This window comes from Danio rerio, chromosome 7 (assembly GCF_049306965.1).
Source record: "Danio rerio strain Tuebingen ecotype United States chromosome 7, GRCz12tu, whole genome shotgun sequence".
Classification (NCBI taxonomy): Eukaryota; Metazoa; Chordata; class Actinopteri; order Cypriniformes; family Danionidae; genus Danio; species Danio rerio.
Genome location: NC_133182.1, coordinates 54,125,226 through 54,145,710, shown reverse-complemented (window position 1 = coordinate 54,145,710; position 20,485 = coordinate 54,125,226). Strand labels below are relative to the sequence as shown.

Sequence of the window (20,485 nt, the reverse complement as noted above, 5' to 3'; positions counted from 1 at the left end):
GTCCGTTCGCAGTTTAAATCTTGCTTTCCAGTGTTTAGAAACTAACTTACTTTGAAGCAGTGGTGGACGGAGAACACAAATTTGGCACTTGAGTAAAATTACAGATACCCTAATAAAATATTACTTCAGTAGAAGTATGAAGTCCTATGAGTTGTTTGATGGGGACTCACTCTGAATGAATAATTTGAATCAGTGAGTTGTTTACTAGAAAGTCACTCTGAACGGATCATTTGAATCAATGAATTGTTTACCAGAGACTGTTCAGTACCGTTTGTGAACCAATTTAACGAGTTAACTGCTAAAACTCAGCTTTCTCACATATTAAATGCCACTATCCCATCTCTCCACTCCAATGGCTTCCTTTGAAAATGATGTTTTATTATGCTATTGTGCATGTAATTGAGAAAAAAAGTTGAATATTTTGTTTTTGAATGTAGTAAAGTAGAATATAAGTTTTCTGAAATAAATATACTCTAATTAAATACAGAATCTTAAAAGATGTGCTTAAGTGCAGTAATGAAGCTAAAATACATACAATTCACCACATCTTCAAAGCTGGAAACAAAAGTATTTCCCATGTTTACTGTTGAAATTTACTTGCAGATGGGACCCACAATTCCTCTGACCAGTGGAACTTGTCCAATGGGATCAGTCAGCCAGGCTATGGGGGAATGCTGGGAGGATCTTCATCTCACATGCCACAGTCTGGAAACTACAGCAACCTACACTCACACGACCGCCTGGTGAGAACGCAGCGAATCCCCAGCTCTGCGGGATCAGATCAAAAACAAACCTCTCATGTCGTGCAACTGTTTATAAAACTAAAACGTTTCCCATGTTCTCTCTGTGTGTGACAGAACTATCCGCCACACTCGGTGTCGCCCACAGACATCAACGCTAGTCTGCCACCCATGTCCAGCTTCCACCGCAGCAGTGCCAGCACCTCACCCTTCGTCACCGCATCTCACACCCCGCCTGTCAACACCACAGAGGGGGTTATGGGTATGCTGTCCCACACACGTCACATTTATAGTCTTCATGTTGATTTGTTAGTCGTTGTATGGTCACACACAAATCTGTGCTTGACTAAGTCAGCATGTACTTTATTGTTCCAAAGATTGGGATCAGATTATTACGGAAGCATTTTTGGGAAGGTTTCTTGAATACAAAATCATCATATTACAATGATTTCTGAAAGATCATGTGAAACTTTAGACTTGTCTAATCACTCTATGATAGGAATGAATACAATTTTAAAACATTCAAGCTATTGTATTATATATATATATTTAATATAGGCGAAATCCGCAAAATAGTCAGCTTTATTTTTCACAAGTATTATTATAGATGTTTTATTACACACTTAATACACTATTTTCTCAGACAGACAGTAACATTTTCACATGTTTCTCTCTTGTTTAAACATTCTCAAAGTCCTATCCTTCGTAGAAAAGTAAGTCCAGTATTATAAAATGATATCAAAGATCAAAACTATTTGATCTTCATTTATTTATTCCTTAATGACGCCCTACAGCCGTGTAACTTCTACCTTCCTTTAGCATATCCAGAAGTTCAATTTTTTGTGCAATGGTTAGCATCATCATCTGCCTTTTGGGTGCTACCGCAGGTGACTTTAACGTTTTGTGCAGAGCATTCCGTCGACATTGTGGGGAGAAAACTTGCAAACATACAGTACAGCACTTCAGAGTCATACTGGTAGCGATTGAAGGCAAGCTGAGCGCATTCTGTACTGTACAGAGGACACGGCACAGAGGAGATTGATTGGCAATTGTCTAAAGCCAGTCAGGACGCAGAAAACAATGCGCTATTCAGTATGTAGAACACAGTGCACTGTAGAAAAAAAGCATGTCAAATTGCTCACACAAAAAAACTGAGAGGAAGCGAAAACTGAACTGCGTTATAGCGAGGGATCACCGTATATGTAACTAGCTGCTTATTAACATGTATATTAATACCTAAACATAACTGCTTCTAGTGCTGACCTTCAACTTCTCCTGCTTGCATTCAGTTTGCAGTAATTTGGAGTTTATTTATGAGAAAACCGCTAGTTATTATTAAATATGTGTAGGTTGGGGTTGGGGTTAGTGTAAGTTGCAAACACATGTACTTGCAAAGTTTCTTATAGTCAGTTAAATGTCTGTTCTAGGAACAGTATCAAAAGATTCTAAGCAGACAGCCTACTAATACTCAAATGGACCATCAAGTGTTACCTAATTACTTGCTTATTAACTGCCTATTATAAAGATTTTGGCTTTTTTATTAGGACTTGTGTAGTATGATATTATCCCTAATCCTACCCAATCCCAATTACTACCTTAATAAATATAATTAAGCAGCAAATTAGTAGTTTGAGCTAAATGCTTAAGTTAATAGAGTGTATTATCATAAAGTTTGGTCAAAATATCAGAGAATATTTGAAGGTTTATGTATTTATCATGACCAGTTTGATCAGTTAACACATCTAGTACCAGCTGCTGTTCAGCAATAATATATACATGACACTAATGCCTGTGTCGACTCTGTTCTGATGTGAATGCTCTATCTCTGTGTGGTCTTTGTATAGCTGCTGCCAACCGAGGGAACGCCACTGGAAGCTCTCAGACTGGAGACGCACTGGGAAAAGCCCTGGCTTCGGTGAGACCCTCCTCCATTCACCCAGACCACTTAATGCATACATTAACCATTTCACAGAACAGGGATTGACTTCCATAAATATACATGCCTCCATTTTTTTTTTTTTTGCAGACCATGGAAACGGATTAAAGACTTTGCGTTATTATTTTATCTGAACCCTATATGGCTTGGTAAATAGACCCCCTGTTGTCCAACTTGCTTTCTGGATCTTCATGTCGTAGACACAGGCGAGATTACTCAACATAATGGCGCAGTTAATTCTTTAAAGGACAGGACTTGTGCTCTTAGGCTGGGTATTAGTAGCAGTGCAGAAGGTTAAGAGATTGAATAAGGTCAGTGGATGTGTTTGTGGATGTTGCTGGACCTAAGCCCGGATAATTGTGCTCTTAATCTCGCAGTATACAAGAAAAGGAGCTGTACATAAAAGCTTGTGGATTATACGTTGGTTTGGATAATGAGTGCTGGCCTTCGTGCGAGTTCCTAATGTGTCCCTGAAACCAGAGCTTACAATAACCTCTAAAACTTGCCGAGCTTAACTTAAAGACTTATTTAGCTCCAAAAAAAAAAAAAAAAAAATCCTGCAGACTTGCTTATTCTACAGTAAGTCACAACAAGCCCTTTTTTTAAAGTAGGAACACATCTGGACTGATTCAGCACTGTTTCGGACAAGACTCACCTCCTAGTCGAGGACAAGGACGAGCTTTTTTCTAAGCTTTTGATGTCGGGGAGGTTGTAGCACCCGCCTTTTCTAAGATATTAGACGTCTAATCTCTTCTCTTTGATTGGGTAAAGTAAAAAGAGAATGAAAAAATGTAATAAGATACTGTGGCTGAGGCCACAAGAGCACACTCTGGCACACAAACAAACACAAGACAGTGCTGCTGAAAGATAATCACAAATTAAGTCTTTTTGTATTTGTAGACTCAATTCTATTAGCATGATAAAGCTGCTGTGAAACGGACACGGTTGGGATAGTGTGGAGGGATAAGGGGAGGTGGGGAACCGTCCTAACTGCCGCAGCTCGGCTCTGCAGGCGCCCATTGTGCCACTTTTGTTTAGGTTCCCTTTGGATGGTTTGTGCTCATTGGGCCCCCGCTGGCGAAGAGCAGCGTGACTGATGAGGGGGCGGAGATCCGTTTGTTGTTTGTAAAATGAGTGGTGTTATACTAGAAATACAGCAGAAGTCGGACAGGATGCTTCGAATGACCCTTTTCAACACGTTAGCTCACAGTTATGAGAGTTTATGAAACATTTGGGTGGAGAGAGAGTAGTGATGGAGTGTTTTACTGGTGAATACTCAAGAATCATCTAGGTGAAAGTCTTTATTGCATCCAAATGTCTGGAGACTACACAGAAAATGCGGGATTCTGTATAGTCTAAAGGCTGTGTGCTGTAATGATAACTATAAAGATAATAAGTTTCAGGTTAACAGAATGGCAGAGTCCACACTACAGATGTAATGATAATGGCACAGTAGAACAATACGATTGTAATCACTTTTATGATTTTTGTTTTTTGAAGCTGATGAACAGTATAAACATAGACTGCAAATCAGAATCTGTTTTAATGTGCATTTAAACCTCTTATAGTAGAGAATGTTATTTTCCATTAATAAATATAGTTATTGCTATAGTTAATTCAATAAGTATCATTTTTAGGGTGTGCGAGCTTCACATCTGATTTTAAACAAGGTTTTATGATTTTGGCAGCAGCACAATGACGTAAACTATATTACAAATCTTCTAGTCCACTTATCAAACAAGTACATTTTGGACAATGAGGTCAGATTGAATCCTCTCAAATCATGCTGCACAACATGATCACCAGGTTTGACCTAAACTTGTGGAGTTTGTGCGGCTCAATGAGTGTGTCATTTTAAAGTGAAAGTTCAGTGACAGAAATAATACAGTTTTGCGTTCAGTTGTTCACTGTAATTATTCTGCAGGTAATTGAATTTGTAATGAAAACATTTGCATCAAACAAGAAAAGATCGGAATAAAAGCATTATAACCTCTGATATCAGTAAATATCTGTTAATATTGCAGAGGATTTCTTTCTTTGTATCTTTGTACATCACTCTCACTCTATCACTTCTCTCTCTCTGTCCGCTCTGAGAGATGAATGTACTAAAGCCCCAGGCAGGATTTGCAGAGTTGATTGAAACACAAAAGTGTGGCATTCAGGGTTTAATAAGAAGATTAATAACGATAGTATCCGCATTTTGATGTGTTTTAAGTCAAATGGACTTCATGATCCCCTGCAAGTGATGGCCCACAACTTTAGAGCCGTTTTTCTCAAATCCTGCCAGATAATTGGGATCAAAACCTGAATCTTTCATAGTGGTTTCCATTATGGGACCAAAAACCATTTTAGCTGAATGCAGAGCATGATTTATTTCTCTCATCTGACATTTGGCTTAACAAAAAAAGCCTTGTTTTATTTTAAAGACAAAATTTGAATAGGATGTGCACTCAAACTACACTGATGAGATGGAGAAAAAACCTGTCAACGGTGTGCGGCAAAGGCTGGAGGCCTTTCTACTTCATGGCATCTGTTTGTTTATAGTGGTGTGGGCAGGGCTGTGCCCATCTCGGCTGCTGTTTATTGGGCAGGCGCGAAGCGGCTTTATTACCTCTCATCCATAACCGAAGATGAGCCCGAGACGCCCATCCACACAGCCACGGGCCAGACTCATTCACTCTAATGAGCTCCAAAAAGAGAGATTAATGACCATGTCTTTTCCCTCTCTTTCTCTGCATCATCCAGCTGCTTTTCTCTATTCCATCTCCCCTCAACTATGAATTGGAAGTGACGTTATGGATGCAGTTTACAAATTGAGGGGGATATGAATTAGGGGCAGGCTGCATGTTGGTGTATTCCCATAGAAATGAGTTAACCGTTAATAATGGCTTCAATAGTGGCTTGTTTGTAATGTGTAACTGCTTTGAGTTCTTTGTTTTTATTTATTTTAACAGAAATATGTACAAAATTATTTGTTTATTATGATTACATTATATAATGTAAAAGAACATTTAATAGAAAACAGATGTTATATATATATGTGTGTGTGTGTGTGTGTGTGTGTGTGTGTGTGTGTGTGTGTGTGTGTGTGTGTGTGTGTGTGTGTGTGTGTGTGTATATTCACAAACATAAACCAACATGATTACATATATATCCATTATATATATATCCATTATATATATATATATATATATATATATATATATATATATATATATATATATATATATATATATATATATATATATATATATATACTTTATATTACATTATTTATATATACATTTTATACATATATATAATGTAATATAAAGTGTATATATATATATATATATATATATATATATATATATATATATATATATATATATATATATATAATGTGTATATATATAATGTAAATATATGTAATCATGTTGGTTTATGTTTGTGACCCATTAACAAGAAAAATGTCAATAAAAACATTTGATAATCACATTATTTAATGTGCCATGAATGTCTAAGAATTCAGTTCATTCAGCACTGTAGGGTAAGCAAGAAAGAATCAAAGTGCAGTACACTGTGAAACTGTTTACTGGCTCTACTAGCCAGTGCCAAAGCAATAGATAAAATCGAGATGTTAAGAAATACCAGTTTGCAGTATCAGGCAGCATAATGATCTGGTTTGTAGAGCTAAAAATAACTGCTAGTGGATGACAACAGAAGCCAGACACAGTAAATGTACAAATGCCAGTGCCTGCTCTGACGTATGAAATAATAGGGAAGATAAAAACATTCAATTTCACTGTGATAGTTCTAAAAAATAATAATAATAATAAAGAAAAATTAAATAAAACGAAACATAATGGTTATGGAATATTTTAATCATCTAATATAATTAGATGTTGTCTTGCTGTATGAATTTGGACATCTTGCCCATGTGTAATAATGGGCCAGCACTATTTATTTAGCTTTTTTCCTGTGTTTCTAATCTCTTGTGCTCATGTGGTTTCACTTGTGATGTGCAGCGTGCAGCGGGTGTGTGGTGTGGGCCCAGGCTTTGACTTAATAACAACCACAGATGTGTCAGAAAGCCAGGGAACGCTGGCTGGACTGCAGGTGTCACACAGCATTTAGAGTGCAGGAGGGCTTGTGTGTGTGTGTGTGTTTTTCTGCAGGCATTATAGAGGGCAGCGTAGGCTGTTAAAAGCCCATATGTATGCTGTGAGCATTTTTTTTACTGCTGCTCGGCTTGTAAAATCAGCAGAATTGATGAGCTAATTTTGGCTGAGCACAGAATGAGGGATGCTAACCGTAGCTATAAAGCCGGAAAGGAAAGTGGCAGGTTTTAAAGGAGGTACACAGACTAATCTCTCTTTGTCTCTTTCTTCTACTCTCGTTTGCAGATTTATTCTCCTGACCACACCAGCAGTAGTTTCCCCTCAAACCCCTCCACTCCAGTGGGGTCTCCCTCTCCGCTGGCGGTTCAGGCAGGCGCTGCCACAGCAGGTACAGTGGTGACGGCCAGCGGCCCCGCAGGAAGGGCAGGTAGAGCACCAGTCTGCCTCTCTGACTACACACACACTCACACAGTGGCCCTCATAGCTACTAAGGTCTGGACAACTTTTCCATTATCTGATTTCTAGAGTAACTTTTACCTTCATAAGGGCATTTTTTATTTTAATTTATTAGTTGTATCTACAGTGCACAGCATATATAAGTATACTCCTCACTTCTTTTAAATTCATATTTTAATAGGAAGCTATTCAATATTATATTTGTGGATATACATTAGATTAGTCAGTACTGAAACCAAATCTGGAGCTTATCTTACAAAATAACTTGCGATAACGGTCCAAAAACTAGTACAGCCAAATGTATATGTTATAGAAAAATATTTTATACAAATTTAAAAACAGATTAAAAACCAAGAGAAGCAAAAAAAAATTTGAAAGTAGTTTTAAATTGTATTATCTTTCAGTTTCTCAATATGTTTGGTGACTAAAATATTATTTTCATTAATATATCTGTTTAATAAAGCTGTTTTGTTTAAATGCACCAAAATACATTGCCCATATTCACTGAGAGATGGAGGAAAATATTCATTTTGAAAATGGGCTGTACTTAATTATGCTGAGCTCTGTATGTTCTAATTTATAACTAAAACTACTTTAAATTTGAAATTGTTTCCATTAGTCAGAATTCAAAATAATTTTTATATAATTAGAATCTAAAACAATTCATTTGTGATATAGTCTGCTTTGTATTTTTGCTAAAAAGTCAGTTTGTTTTATCATCTACTGCATTTTTGTTTTTTTTAAATGTGCATTCAATACAATGAAAGTAAAAGTTATTATAATGTGATTTAAAATAACATTGTTATTTAATATAACATAACATAAAATTATACAGAACTATAGTTTAGTTTAAAACTTTATTAATCCCCTTGGGCATTTCATTCTGACATGGTGATGCTTCACATATAACAAGAATGACACACTTAATACTGTGAGTACCAACACTTAACATCAAGTACACAAACGAAAAAATCAATAACAATAATAAATAATAATAACTAAAATGTATTATTAATAAGCCACTGGTTTACTACGTTTATTACTTAACCAAATTGCTTCAGTCACAAAAGTGAATTTATAACGATTTGTGAAACTTCCTATTGTCCTTAAACGTTGCCCAAGGGACATCCACTCCAAATTATTATTAGTTATATATATTATATATTATATATAACAAATATATTAGTTTTGTTTTCTAAACCCTATAGTGTTTTTAAAGATTTTACATTTCACTTTATAAACCTTTATTTAGAACAGAATTCATAATAAAATGTGTCATTATTTTCCACAAGAACATTAATCAAAACTATAATGAAAAATAATAGGAAAGTGTAAAAACAAAAAAAATATTGCATTTCTGTCCCAATATCTTTACTGTATTTTAATATTCCAAAAAAATAATGTTAGTGAGCATGTACGACTTCCTTCAAAAATGCAAAAAAAAAAAAAAAAAAATTCTTCAAACAAATGAAAAACTTCCAAACTTCCAAAGTCTGCGCTGCGTCCGAAATCACATACTTGCATACTATATAGTACACTAAAATTAGTATGCAAGCCGAGTAGTATGTCCCAATTCATAGAATTCTAAAATCAGTATGCGAGAAGCAGGGCTTAATTTGTGCTGGGACACTCCGGATCTGGCACCTCTATAATCTGATCCGGCACCTCATTTTACCGATCCCCCTCCTCAACCGCCCTCTCCTCCCCTGTCCACTGTTCACTTTCTTCTGCGACTCCCCAACCCTCTTCACTTTCAACCGCGACACCTCTCCATCCTTGAGTAATATGCTGGATCCGTTACCCCGATCTGTTCCGGGACCTCGCAATTCACAAATTAAGCACTGGCGAGAAGTACCTGGGTGACCTATTACTTCCGGTGAGAAGTGCGCATCGTATGGACACTACGATATCACATGATGCCCTACGAGAAAATTCTTGAATGGGAGTGAAGCGATGCAACTCACGTGATCATGACAAAATGGCGGATGTAGTACATCCGAGTTCCATTTATAATGCTCACATTCATACTACACAGAACATACTTTTCTAACAGCCGAAAAGTACATTTAAATTTAAATGAAGTACCTACTGAGATGTAGGAGGTTTCAGACGCAGCCTTGAACTTGATAACTTGTTTTTATTTAATTTATTTTTATTTTTAATCAGTTTTAGTTTTGATGATGTCTTCACAAGAATTTCACAAGTTCAGTTGTGTTCTTTCATATGTTCTGATCACTATATAATATACAGATACTTGTTGGGGCCACAGTACACACTGAAACTCATTATTTCATCTATGTAGACAGTCCATCAACACACAATCCATGTTCTTAAAGGAATAGTTCAAATAAATGAATCCAGTCATCATTTACTCCCTCTCCACTTTTCCAAACCTATTCTTTCTTCTCTTGATCACAATGGATATAATCCAACGAATGCTGAAAGCCAAACAGTTAACCGTAGCCCTTGACTTCTTTGTTTCCAACTATGGAAGGCAGTGGCTAACATCAGTTGTGTGATCACTGATATTCTTCAATATATCTTATTTTGCATTCAACAGACTTCTTGAGGGTTGAGTAAATATTCATTTTTTTGTTAAACTATCCATTTGGTTAATAATTTTTAAGAGATTTTCATGTCATTTCATCAGCGGACATCCAAAAGTGGTGGTGTATTGTGTGTGAACATGATTTATTAAAAACACTGCTAGGATAATCAGGAATAAACTCTGAATTCTGAGTCTATCGTATAGCTTATGGGCCATTTACCCGATATCATACGATTCTATCTGCCTTTGCAGTGAAGCCATGTTGCTGTTTAAGCCATGTGTCAAACTGACGCTGTGTAGCTACACACACATACACAAGCAACATTCTCCTCACATAAACGAGTAAACACACCATCCCTCATCCACTGAGATTGAAGATGGTGTCGAGGGAGCCATGCACTGGTTAGCGGTGAATAGATAACCCACCACTATGAAGATTTTATCTGCATCTGACAAGACTGTTGAGGTCATGTGAAAGGAAAAAATATATATTTTGAAGCTCAAAGAGTTTAACAGAGATACTAGGTGCTACAAATGGCAGTTTCTCAGCGTGTTGTTTTAGTGAGTGGCCAGTTGCGTGTGTGTGTTCATTGATATAGTGGCGACAGCTGTGTCGGTGTCTGTCCCGCTCCTCGGCTTCAGCTGTTGCCCTGTTCCTCACACAGCTGTTGCCCATGACAGACTGGCCTGCGAAGATCCTCATTTATTAGCATGACTGACTGAGAGAGAGAGAGGATGACTCAGCTCACAGACACCGCCTTCCTCTCCGCTTAGCGGCCCGTACATCACAATGCCACTTTGTTATTTATTATTTAAAGAATTACCTAAAATACAGCCCTTTTGTTGTTTTTATTAACCCATTACATTTAATTGTAATTTAAATGTTTAAGGTTCTTTTTTCAAGATCTCTTATGCTCCCCAAATTTGCCTTTATTTGATCAAAAACAGGTGGTATGGTGGCTCAGTGGTTAGAACTGTCACCTCACAGCAGGGTCTCTAGTTCGAGTCCAGTTAGCGTTTCTGTGTGGAGTTTGCATGTTCTCTCCGTGTTGGCGTGGGATTCCTCTTTGTGCTCCGGTGTATTTGTGTGAATAAGTGGGCATGGGTGTTTCCCAGTACTGGGTTGCGGCTGGAAGGCCATTCGCTGTGTAAAACATATGCCGGAATAGTTGGTGGCTTGTTCCGCTGTGGCAGCCTCTGAAATAAAGACTAAGCTAAGGAAAATCAATGAATGTATAAATGATCAAAAATACAATACAGCAGTTAAGGAATTAAGGAATAATTTACTACATTTTCAGCATCATTACATAATTTTTTACACAGTGCTGAAAATATTCAAATGTGCATTTTTTGTTCTCGAGAAACGTTTTTTTAATTAATAAGTGTCATTATAATGTCATTGTCACTCATTTCAATGTGTCCTTGCTTAAAAAAGTAATTTATTTTTAAAAATTCTTACACTTCAAACCTGTAAACGATAGATAGATAGATAGATAGATAGATAGATAGATAGATAGATAGATAGATAGATAGATAGATAGATAGATGGATAGATGGATAGATAGATAGATAGATAGATAGATAGATAGATAGATAGATAGATAGATAGATAGATAGATAGATAGATAGATAGATAGATAGATAGATAGATAGATAGACAGACAGACAGACTTATCGGCCACTTTATTAGGTACACCTCTCCAACTGCTTGTTAACGCACATTTCTAATCAGCCAATCACATGGCAGCAATTCAATGCATTTAGGCATGTAGACATGGTCAAGACAATCTGCCGCAGTTCAAACCAAACATCAGAATGGGGAAGAAAGGTGATTTAAGTGACTTTGAACGTGGCATGATTGTTGGTGCCAGATGTGCTGGTCTTATTTCAGGAACGGTGTACTTATGTCCTCTGATGGCTACTTCCAGCATGATAACGCGCCATATCATAAAAACCAAATTATCTAAGACTGGTTTCTTGAACATGACAATGAGTTCACTGTACTCAAATGGCCTCCACAGTCACCAGATCTCAATGAAATAGAGCACCTTTGGGATATGGTGGAACGGGAGATTTGCATCATGAATGTGCAGCTGACAAATCTGCAGCCACTGCGTGATGCTGTCATGTCAATATGGACCAAAATCTCTGGGGAATATTTCTAGTACCTTTTTTGAATATAAAGGATTAAGACAATTCTAAAGGCAAAAGGGGGTCCAGCACGATACTAGTAAGGTGTACCTAATAAAGTGGCCGGTGAGTATAGATACAGTAGATAGACAGAGGAAAAACTGAAAAAAAAGCAAGCTATAGTCTTTTATAAATAGACCATATTTAACGGATATCTTCCTGGTTTATCAGCAGTGCCAAAGTACTTTTATGTTTGGAGTATTTAATGACATTTGGCACAGTTGTTGTCATTTTCTCTGCCCGCATTTTTATCACATCATTTAGTTGATTTACACACACAAGCAGGCAAAATCCCCTTTGATATCTGGGGCCTTTTATACATTGAAGTTTTTTTTTTTTTTTTTGATTAGACTGTACTTAAACGATGGAGCACATTGTGTTGCATGATTTTATGATTAAGCCAAAGCACATCCATCTGTTTTTCCGGATTAGCTCTTAAACTCAGCCATTAGACCTACTCATAGACGGGTCTCTGCTGCCCATACCAGCCAATTAGACCTCAGCACCACGCGTAGTGTGCCGCACAGGCCCACGCTCATTTGTCAAGCTGGCCGCCGGTGAGGAGGCCTTTTTAAGCACCGCACTCTCGTGTAGCCCCAAAGTAATTTTTAATAGGCCCTTAATGAAAGTCTGCTTCTGAGAGCTTTGTGGTTTTAAGCCGCAAATTCCTTCAAATTAGAGCCGCTTATACTTTGGAGAGATCGAACGTTTGGAAAGTCTTTACCTAAACAACTTCTTACCACATGAGAGCTGAAATTATCTTTATGTAGGAAAGCTCACACTATGCTGGCAGAGTCAGACGTATGACCACACCAGGCCCAGTTGTGACAACCAGCAAAAAAAAAAACAAAAAAAATCTCTGATGTCAACAAAGCAACCAGTCAATGGTTGGGTTTGTGCCTGAAGCTCCCAAACTGATTAATGTAAATAAGCCAAAAGATTTCCTTTGGGTCATGCTACATTAAGGGTACTTGACCTGTTTTATTGTGCAACATTGCCTTCGCGCTATACCTTTTGTAGTAGATTGTTTGGCAGTTGGAGTGAAGTCGACTCAGGACTAAAGTGAGTGAATGGACCCCCACCCCCAGCGTTTTGATTTGTGATTAACAGATGTGCATTCTTTTGGAGCGGTGTTGATTTATGGCCAGTCAAAATCAGCACGTTTAGACCGAGACCAGACCAGAGTCATTTACATCCTCATTATAGTCCCTTTTAGCCTCACACACACACCACCACCATAGAATAAAAACACATCCACTGAATTCCTCAAGCGATGGAGGGAATTTTGAGAGGGGAAAAAAGGCGAAACATTAAATCTGAGGGTGGCTGAGAATGTGGCCAAATCAAATCTTTCACTGCTACTTCAGTAATGTGGCAAAACACAGCTCTTTCTTTGCACTGACACCGCCTGACATGAGATTGGTCACATCTCCTCTCACCATCCAGTAGTTTGTTTGTGTGAGCGGAGATCTGAGAAAGAGTCTCGCTCTCATCCTGTTAGGTCTAGAACATCGAGCTCCTCTATTGAGCTCATGCTGTACCAGAGTCCAGGGAAGACGCTCAGGGTCCAAGTCAGCGCCCTTATCGTGCTCCTGCATTGTTCTCCCAGGTTTTTTTAGTCATGACTTCATTAATGAGAGGAAGTCGGAGATGTCCCTCAGCACTGGTTTGTGTGTGCGTGTATGTATTCGTGTAAGGGTCGTCCTCGAACCCGTCTCAGATTGCAGGATATGATCCAGTCATAGGAAATGATGTGTCTGGAGACCTAGAGCAAAACAGCCCACTTTGAAAATAGCTGGAATCAGCCAGGATAGGAAATGAGTTTTAGTCTATTGTATAAGCAGCGCATTGTTCCATGTGCACAACATAATAAATTAAACTATATTATATTGTATTATATTATATTATATTATATTATATTATATTATATTATATTATAATTTATTATATTATATTATATTAATTTATATTAATTTATATTATATTATATCATATTATATTATATTATATTATATTATATTATATTATATTAATTTATATTATATTATATTATATTATATTATATTATATTATATTAATTTATATTATATTATATTATATTATATTATATTATATTATATTAATTTATATTATATTATATTATGTTATATTATATTATGTAATGTTATGCTATGTTGTATTTAAAAGTTATAGAACAAATGGCTCATTTAAATTCCACTTGTTAGCACAACCTGTTTCTTCAGTGTTGTAAATTATAATTATAAAAAAGTTTCATATAAATTCCATCAACATAATCCCCAAAGAAATGTTTGGATCTAGGGAGTCATTTGTTCATGAATCAGAATCCATTCAACACTGTTGATATTTATGCCTAAAGATGATGCAATCTGCAAGTGGTGCAGGAAACACTTGTTGTCCATGTCTTCCATCACAGACCTTCACTGTTCACCTGTTGCATTAATTCCTGCTGCTTGTAGTGTCTCAGCAGACTTTAAAAGCTCCTCTGTCTCCATACACAGGTACAACTCAGTGGACTCGTACAACAGGACAGGCACCTTCCTCCCCAAACTACGAGAACTCCCTCCACTCTCTGGTAAGAGCATCTCCTTGTCCTTATCCTTCTCCCCTCCCCCCAACATTGAGCACTTTTTAATGGACACTGTGTCAGTAGATGACTTGCTCCTGGAGGGCAGGGGGTAGTTTACATGGACATTCCTGGCTGACAAATGTCAGTAACGGGACAGGGAGGGGGCTGTGGGGACCGAACAATACCCGTCCCTTGGGGTGTGTCTCCTGCCATCTGTCCTCTCTCGTCCGGGGCGGATGGAGATTGGCTGGTCTGTATGAAGGTGGGGTGGTTAGGGATCAGTTTGGGTGTGTGAAGGGGGTGGGGAGCCGACAGCTGCTGCGTTCAACCACTGCCACTAGATTCCTGGGCTGACTGAGCCACAACAGTAGATCAACTTACACACACACACACACACACTTTCCTTTCCACGTAATGCATTCACACTGTGGGGTGTGTAGATAAATATTTACTCTCATACTCGTATGCCAGCTGCAAGTGCATTTTTATGGACCGTGCATGAGCGGCAGTCCTTCAGGAAACGGGAAATGAGCTGCGATTGCCAGAGAGAACCATGGTTCATCATAATTAGTTGCTTGAACAAGTACTAAGATGTCGGCACTTGGCACTGTGCTTCCAGACTCTCTGCTTGCTGCCGTCTCTGTCTCGTCTCTCACTGTATATGTGTCTCCTCTTCCTGTCTGACTGTAGAAAAACCGTGTGCACCAGCAGCTTCATGAGCATCTGCAGGATGCCATGTCCTTCTTAAAGGATGTCTGTGAGGTATTCCCGCTCTTCAGACAGTCACGTTCTTGTCAATGTCTTCCTTTAAGCCATCAGCTTTCTTTTGAGCCGGCCATGCCTTTTGTCTGTTTTTGCTTCAGTTACGTTGCCATTTCATCTTTTATTGATCTTTTGATTATGTTAATATGTGGCAGTCATCATGTTGCTGTCGGATAGTGGAAAACTGTTATTGATTTTTTTTGTTTGTTTATTCTAACAGATGTTGTTTACATGGCTTTGCCTTTCATTTTCTTCTTTTTTCTTTCAAAATTCCTTTGCTTTATAAAGTTTGCCATTTTGCAGTTCTTTGTCATTAAAGTTTGCTGATTTGTGACCCTGGACCACAAAAGCATTAGCAAGTCCTATGTTGCAGTGGTTTATTTTTGACAATAGAAACATACAAAGTATGAGTTAAAATTATGTTATTTTACTATGGTTTTGAAAAAGTATATATTTTATGCCACTATTTATTAGAATATAAAATGGTGTTCCGTGAAGATATTTAGTCTTTATAGTTTTAATTTACTTAGATTAGTTACTATGAACTGTGTTTAGACATGATTATAAACATGATTTTCTCAGTAACCAAAATCAAAGAAAACGTACACAGGGGTAACTTAAATAATATGTCTGTGCTCTTTTGGTAAGGGATTCATCAAAATAAACAGCAAAAATCAGTCCAAGGCACTTTAAAATTTTGGCAAACACTTGATCAGGGTAACAATGATCAGGTGCGTCTAGAGTTTCTTTTAAACAATATGATCTCATGACTCATTAGAATATGTAAACAATATTAAAATATTATATTGAACACAAGGTCAACTCAACAATCATGATTATTTCAGCATTGAGAAAGAAAAAATGTTAATGATTTTTTTCCAAACCTGATTCCAGATATTGAAATATCTGTACATATCTCAGCCAAATATTGTCCTATTTTAACAAACTATACCATAATAGAAATCTTATTTATTCTAATTTCAATTGTAATTGACACTTATGACTAGGGCCAGACAGAATCTGCGGCCATTGTTTGCTATATCTAGGGAGAATTTTGTAAAAGTTATGCATATATATTTTGGGAGTATCATTACTAAAATGTTAAGATATGAAATAAAAACAATAGCTTTTTAAGCTTTTATTTAATGTTTACAATGCAAATCCATCTAGATCCACTTGTTTGCTAAACAGAGCAAGTCTATCATATTATACATCTACTAAAGACTGAAAACATTACTTTACAAATTGTATTGTAAATAAATCATATGACAACTTTTTATATTAGTCAGTAATATTACTGAAATTACTTTAAAAACTGAATAAATATAAATTTACACACATTTACACGAGTAAATAAATAGACTCGATGAGCTAAAAATCTGCGTATTTCTGCATGCACAGATTTCGTGTGGGCCTATGACTTGTGACTTGTTTTGTTGTCCAGGGTCACATTTTGTTTTAGTTAAACCTTATTTAAGTATTAACAAAATACTTTGTTTTCTCTTTATCTCCCTCTGCTTCCCCTTGTTCACTTGCTCCAGTCTCGGATGGAGGACCGACTTGACAGGCTGGACGATGCGATCCACGTCCTGAGGAATCACGCTGTGGGCTCCACTGCTGCTCTTTCTAATGACATTCACAGCCTGTTGGGACAAGCACACAATGGGCCAATCTCAGCCATCGGCAGCAGTTTCCCTTCTTCTGGATTGGTCACCAACCGAACAGCACAAATGGTAAAGAATACTACACCATCATAAAGGAAACTATAGCTTATGTGTTTCAGATTCTCCTGAACGTTTAAATTTTTTCAAGGTCAAGATTTAGAACAGTTATTACATATGCGAGGGAGTGAAGCGCATGTGTTTTTTCATTGCGACCCTCTAAATAGGCTAATAAACAGAGTGAAGCCACCTGTTTAAAATGAAGGCCTGGCCATGTGCTGAAACTGAACTATTTTCCACTGAGAGCAGTTTAACTTAAACCCACATACTTTCCGTAAGCGTAATGGCTGGACCGAAGCTGATTCTTCCTCCTCGAGCTGCGTTCCTCAGGCTGAATGGGAAAAGCAGTCACAGTCAAATCTAGTAGATCAGTGCCGGTCTGGAAGACATTTCCGCAGTGTAGCTTGCTAGGGCTGTGGGGATCTGCGTGATGTGAGACCCGCTGAAACTAAAGCGCTCTGTATCTCCCACGCCGTCCCATGACATTCATTCCCTTCTGCTGAGAGATTTGCACGCAGCTGTAATGGACGGAACAAGCGAGGGAGGCGTTTCCCAATGGTTCCTCAATAATAGAAAATATTCATGACCTTTTTTTCTATTCAAAACAACATTTAGATTTTCTTTCAACGTTTTGAGGCTGAACTGACACTGACCACTTTGTTTTGTAAAGAAACACTCAAAAATAATTTCTTGAATGACCACTACAATGAACGTTTGGCCTTGAACGGCTGACCACAAAGATCTGAGATGTGGTGATAAACAACCCGCTGTTCTCATTTAATTTTTCAAACGGGCTGTAAATGTCTGGAATGCTGCATCACATGTTAGCGCAGCTTTTATTGAACTGTTTATTGACAGCTCAAGTCAAACAAACTTTGACACAATCAACATGTACAATTAGAAAAATCATTTTGTATAAATAAATCTTTTTATAATTTCCTCCTCCACATAAGCCTTTTGATTCGTGCCAACAATTGTTCAAAGCACCAATCTTAAAGAAATATATTTATAAATCTAAATAAAAAACAAACATGAACACCATTCCCTGAACAGCATAGCATAAAAAGCTCTTTTTTTTCATGTACATTTTAGTAAAAGCATTTTGTCCTATCCAGCTGTGGCCATGGTAAGTGTCAATATATAATGTCAGTGTATGCTTAATTTCTGCAGAAATGTGAAATAGAATTTCTCCAAAATAACTGTATTGCAGCTGCACTTAACCATATATTAAACCGTTTATCATTGAGAGGCTTGTTTATATAGAGCATTCACACACTATAAAACCCAACAGGCAACTTGATCAAATGAAATAAGTGTAGTTAACTCAAAGTTGACTGAAAGTTAATTCTACTCATTTGAAAAAAGTTTTAAACTCAGTTGTGAAGGTAATTAAATACCTCATGACTTCAACTTAAATGAAGTAAGTTCACAGTACTCATATTGATTAGTTTTTAACTCAAATTGTTTGAAGTAATCAGTTTCCTCAAATGGTTTGAGTTGCCTTAACTTGTTGGGTTTTACTGTATTCAGTTGGTTTGAGTTCTCTTCGTTTATTGGGTGTTACTGTGTTCAAATTGCTTCTTTTACTCATATGGATCAAGTTCACAGCGCTCATTTGGATTAGTTTTCGAACTTAAATGGATTGTTGCAATCAGTTTCCTCAAATGGTTTGAGTTGCCTTAACTTATTGAGTTTCACAGTGCAGTGGCAATTTGCCTTTAAATGTTTTTCAAAATGAAATATATTGTGTTTAAAGGGAAAAAAGTTTTTATTTTTTACCCAGACATTTAAAAAGAATATATTTTAGAGCAGTAATCTTAATGCAGTGAAATCGTGATATTTTTATCCAAGGTTATCATACCATCAGAATCTTTTACCGGGCCATGCCTATTTGACTTTACATGAAAAGATTACAAACAAATATGTAAATATGTATATAACATAGCAAATAAAAAAGGCAAATTAAAAATAATAACAGAACCTAGATAGATGTGTCATTTAACATGGACATTTTCAAAGAAAATTAAATTGCAGAACTAAACATCCACATCAGAATGATCAGATCTCAACTGTTGTACCACTACTGTAATTTTCTTTTTTTGTGTTAAATTTGTTTAAGAATATGTTTTAATACAAAAAAAGAAGCAAAACCGGAATATTGCATAAAACATTTGTGCATAAAGCACCATTTCAATAGGAGAATCGGAGAAGCAACTTCGTTTATAAAAAAGCTACTTTTTTATATAATAATTTACATTCATCTCAGAAGATGAAAACAAAATGCAATAAATGCAGTCTTTTATTGTCACGTTTTGGAATTAATTTAGTAAATATTAGGGCTGCACAATATATTGTTTGAGTATCGATATTGCAATGTGTGCTTCTGCAATAGTCACGTCAGTTATAGTTGATCAGAAATCACAGGACAAAACACAGGAGATTTGTGGAGACACTGCAGAATTGAAGCATAATAGAGTGAAATTTATCATCTGCATGTGGTTTTAATACCTGTGTCTATGTGAGTATTATAAGAGTTTAAAGCATTTTAGTTGCACATGAAGAAGTTTAAAAGATTGTTTAAATTTAATTGTTTATATGATCAAGACTATACAATGTTATTTTACATCTGATTATTGCATTTCTGCACCCAAATACTGTTAGACTCTCCCCAGAAAACCATAAAGTATGTCTTTGATTCACTGTAATATTTGATTTGTTGTGTTTATTTATCACTGTGCTTTGTTTTTTATTATCTATATGATCAATTATATTAAAATATATTTATTTTTCACTCCCTACAAAATCATCCCAATCAATCTAAAGCGATGACCTGGCAAACAGAGCTATTTAAGTCTGGCAAATTTGTATATATACACAGTATATATCGCAGAGAAATAATATTGCAATGTCAAATTTTTCCAAAATCGTGCAGCCCTAGTAAAAACCTATTCATCATAGTTTTTTCATATATTATCATATCAGATAAAAAGTTGATCCCACTCAGTTGTGCGCATTAAATTCATAATTCTAAATGTTATTTAGAGGTAAATGTGCAGCCTGTTTTACAGTTTTATATTCACACATGAACATATTAGCAGGTGTGGAACCATTAAAATGTAAATTCCCTCTTGGGTAGTTTAAACCTCTTTTTAGCTCTAAGCAAAGAATGAAAAAGAACTTCTCATGAAGTTTGTGGATGAGTAAAATAATGCAGACATTTTCAAGGCTGTGATTTACAACAGTAATTTGTAGCTGCGCTTTGCAACATATCAGAGAAAGTGCTCAACTTTAGCTCGGCCGGTTCAGTCGTGATGAACAGAGATGTGTTTTATTCAGGATGGCAGCAGTGATGGAGCAGTGCAGTGGCTGTCACACTGCTGTCAGTGGCTCACACACACACACAAACACAGCTCTGTGCTCCAGCCTCAGCCCAAACACACACTCA

General features: G+C 36.7%; 1 protein-coding gene across 18 annotated transcripts in view; it reads left to right on the top strand.

Annotated features, from left to right (window-relative positions):
- tcf12 (transcription factor 12) overlaps positions 1-20,485 on the top strand; it is a 200,702-nt gene that overhangs the window by 169,137 nt on the left and 11,080 nt on the right. For 5 of the 18 annotated variants that reach the window (XM_009303436.4, XM_009303435.5, XM_009303439.4 and 2 more), the window contains 7 exons: positions 604-743; positions 858-1,002; positions 2,585-2,655; positions 7,062-7,203; positions 14,490-14,563; positions 15,248-15,319; positions 16,861-17,052. In XM_009303436.4, coding sequence (XP_009301711.2) covers positions 604-743; positions 858-1,002; positions 2,585-2,655; positions 7,062-7,203; positions 14,490-14,563; positions 15,248-15,319; positions 16,861-17,052 — 836 coding nt within the window. 18 annotated transcript variants of the gene reach the window in all.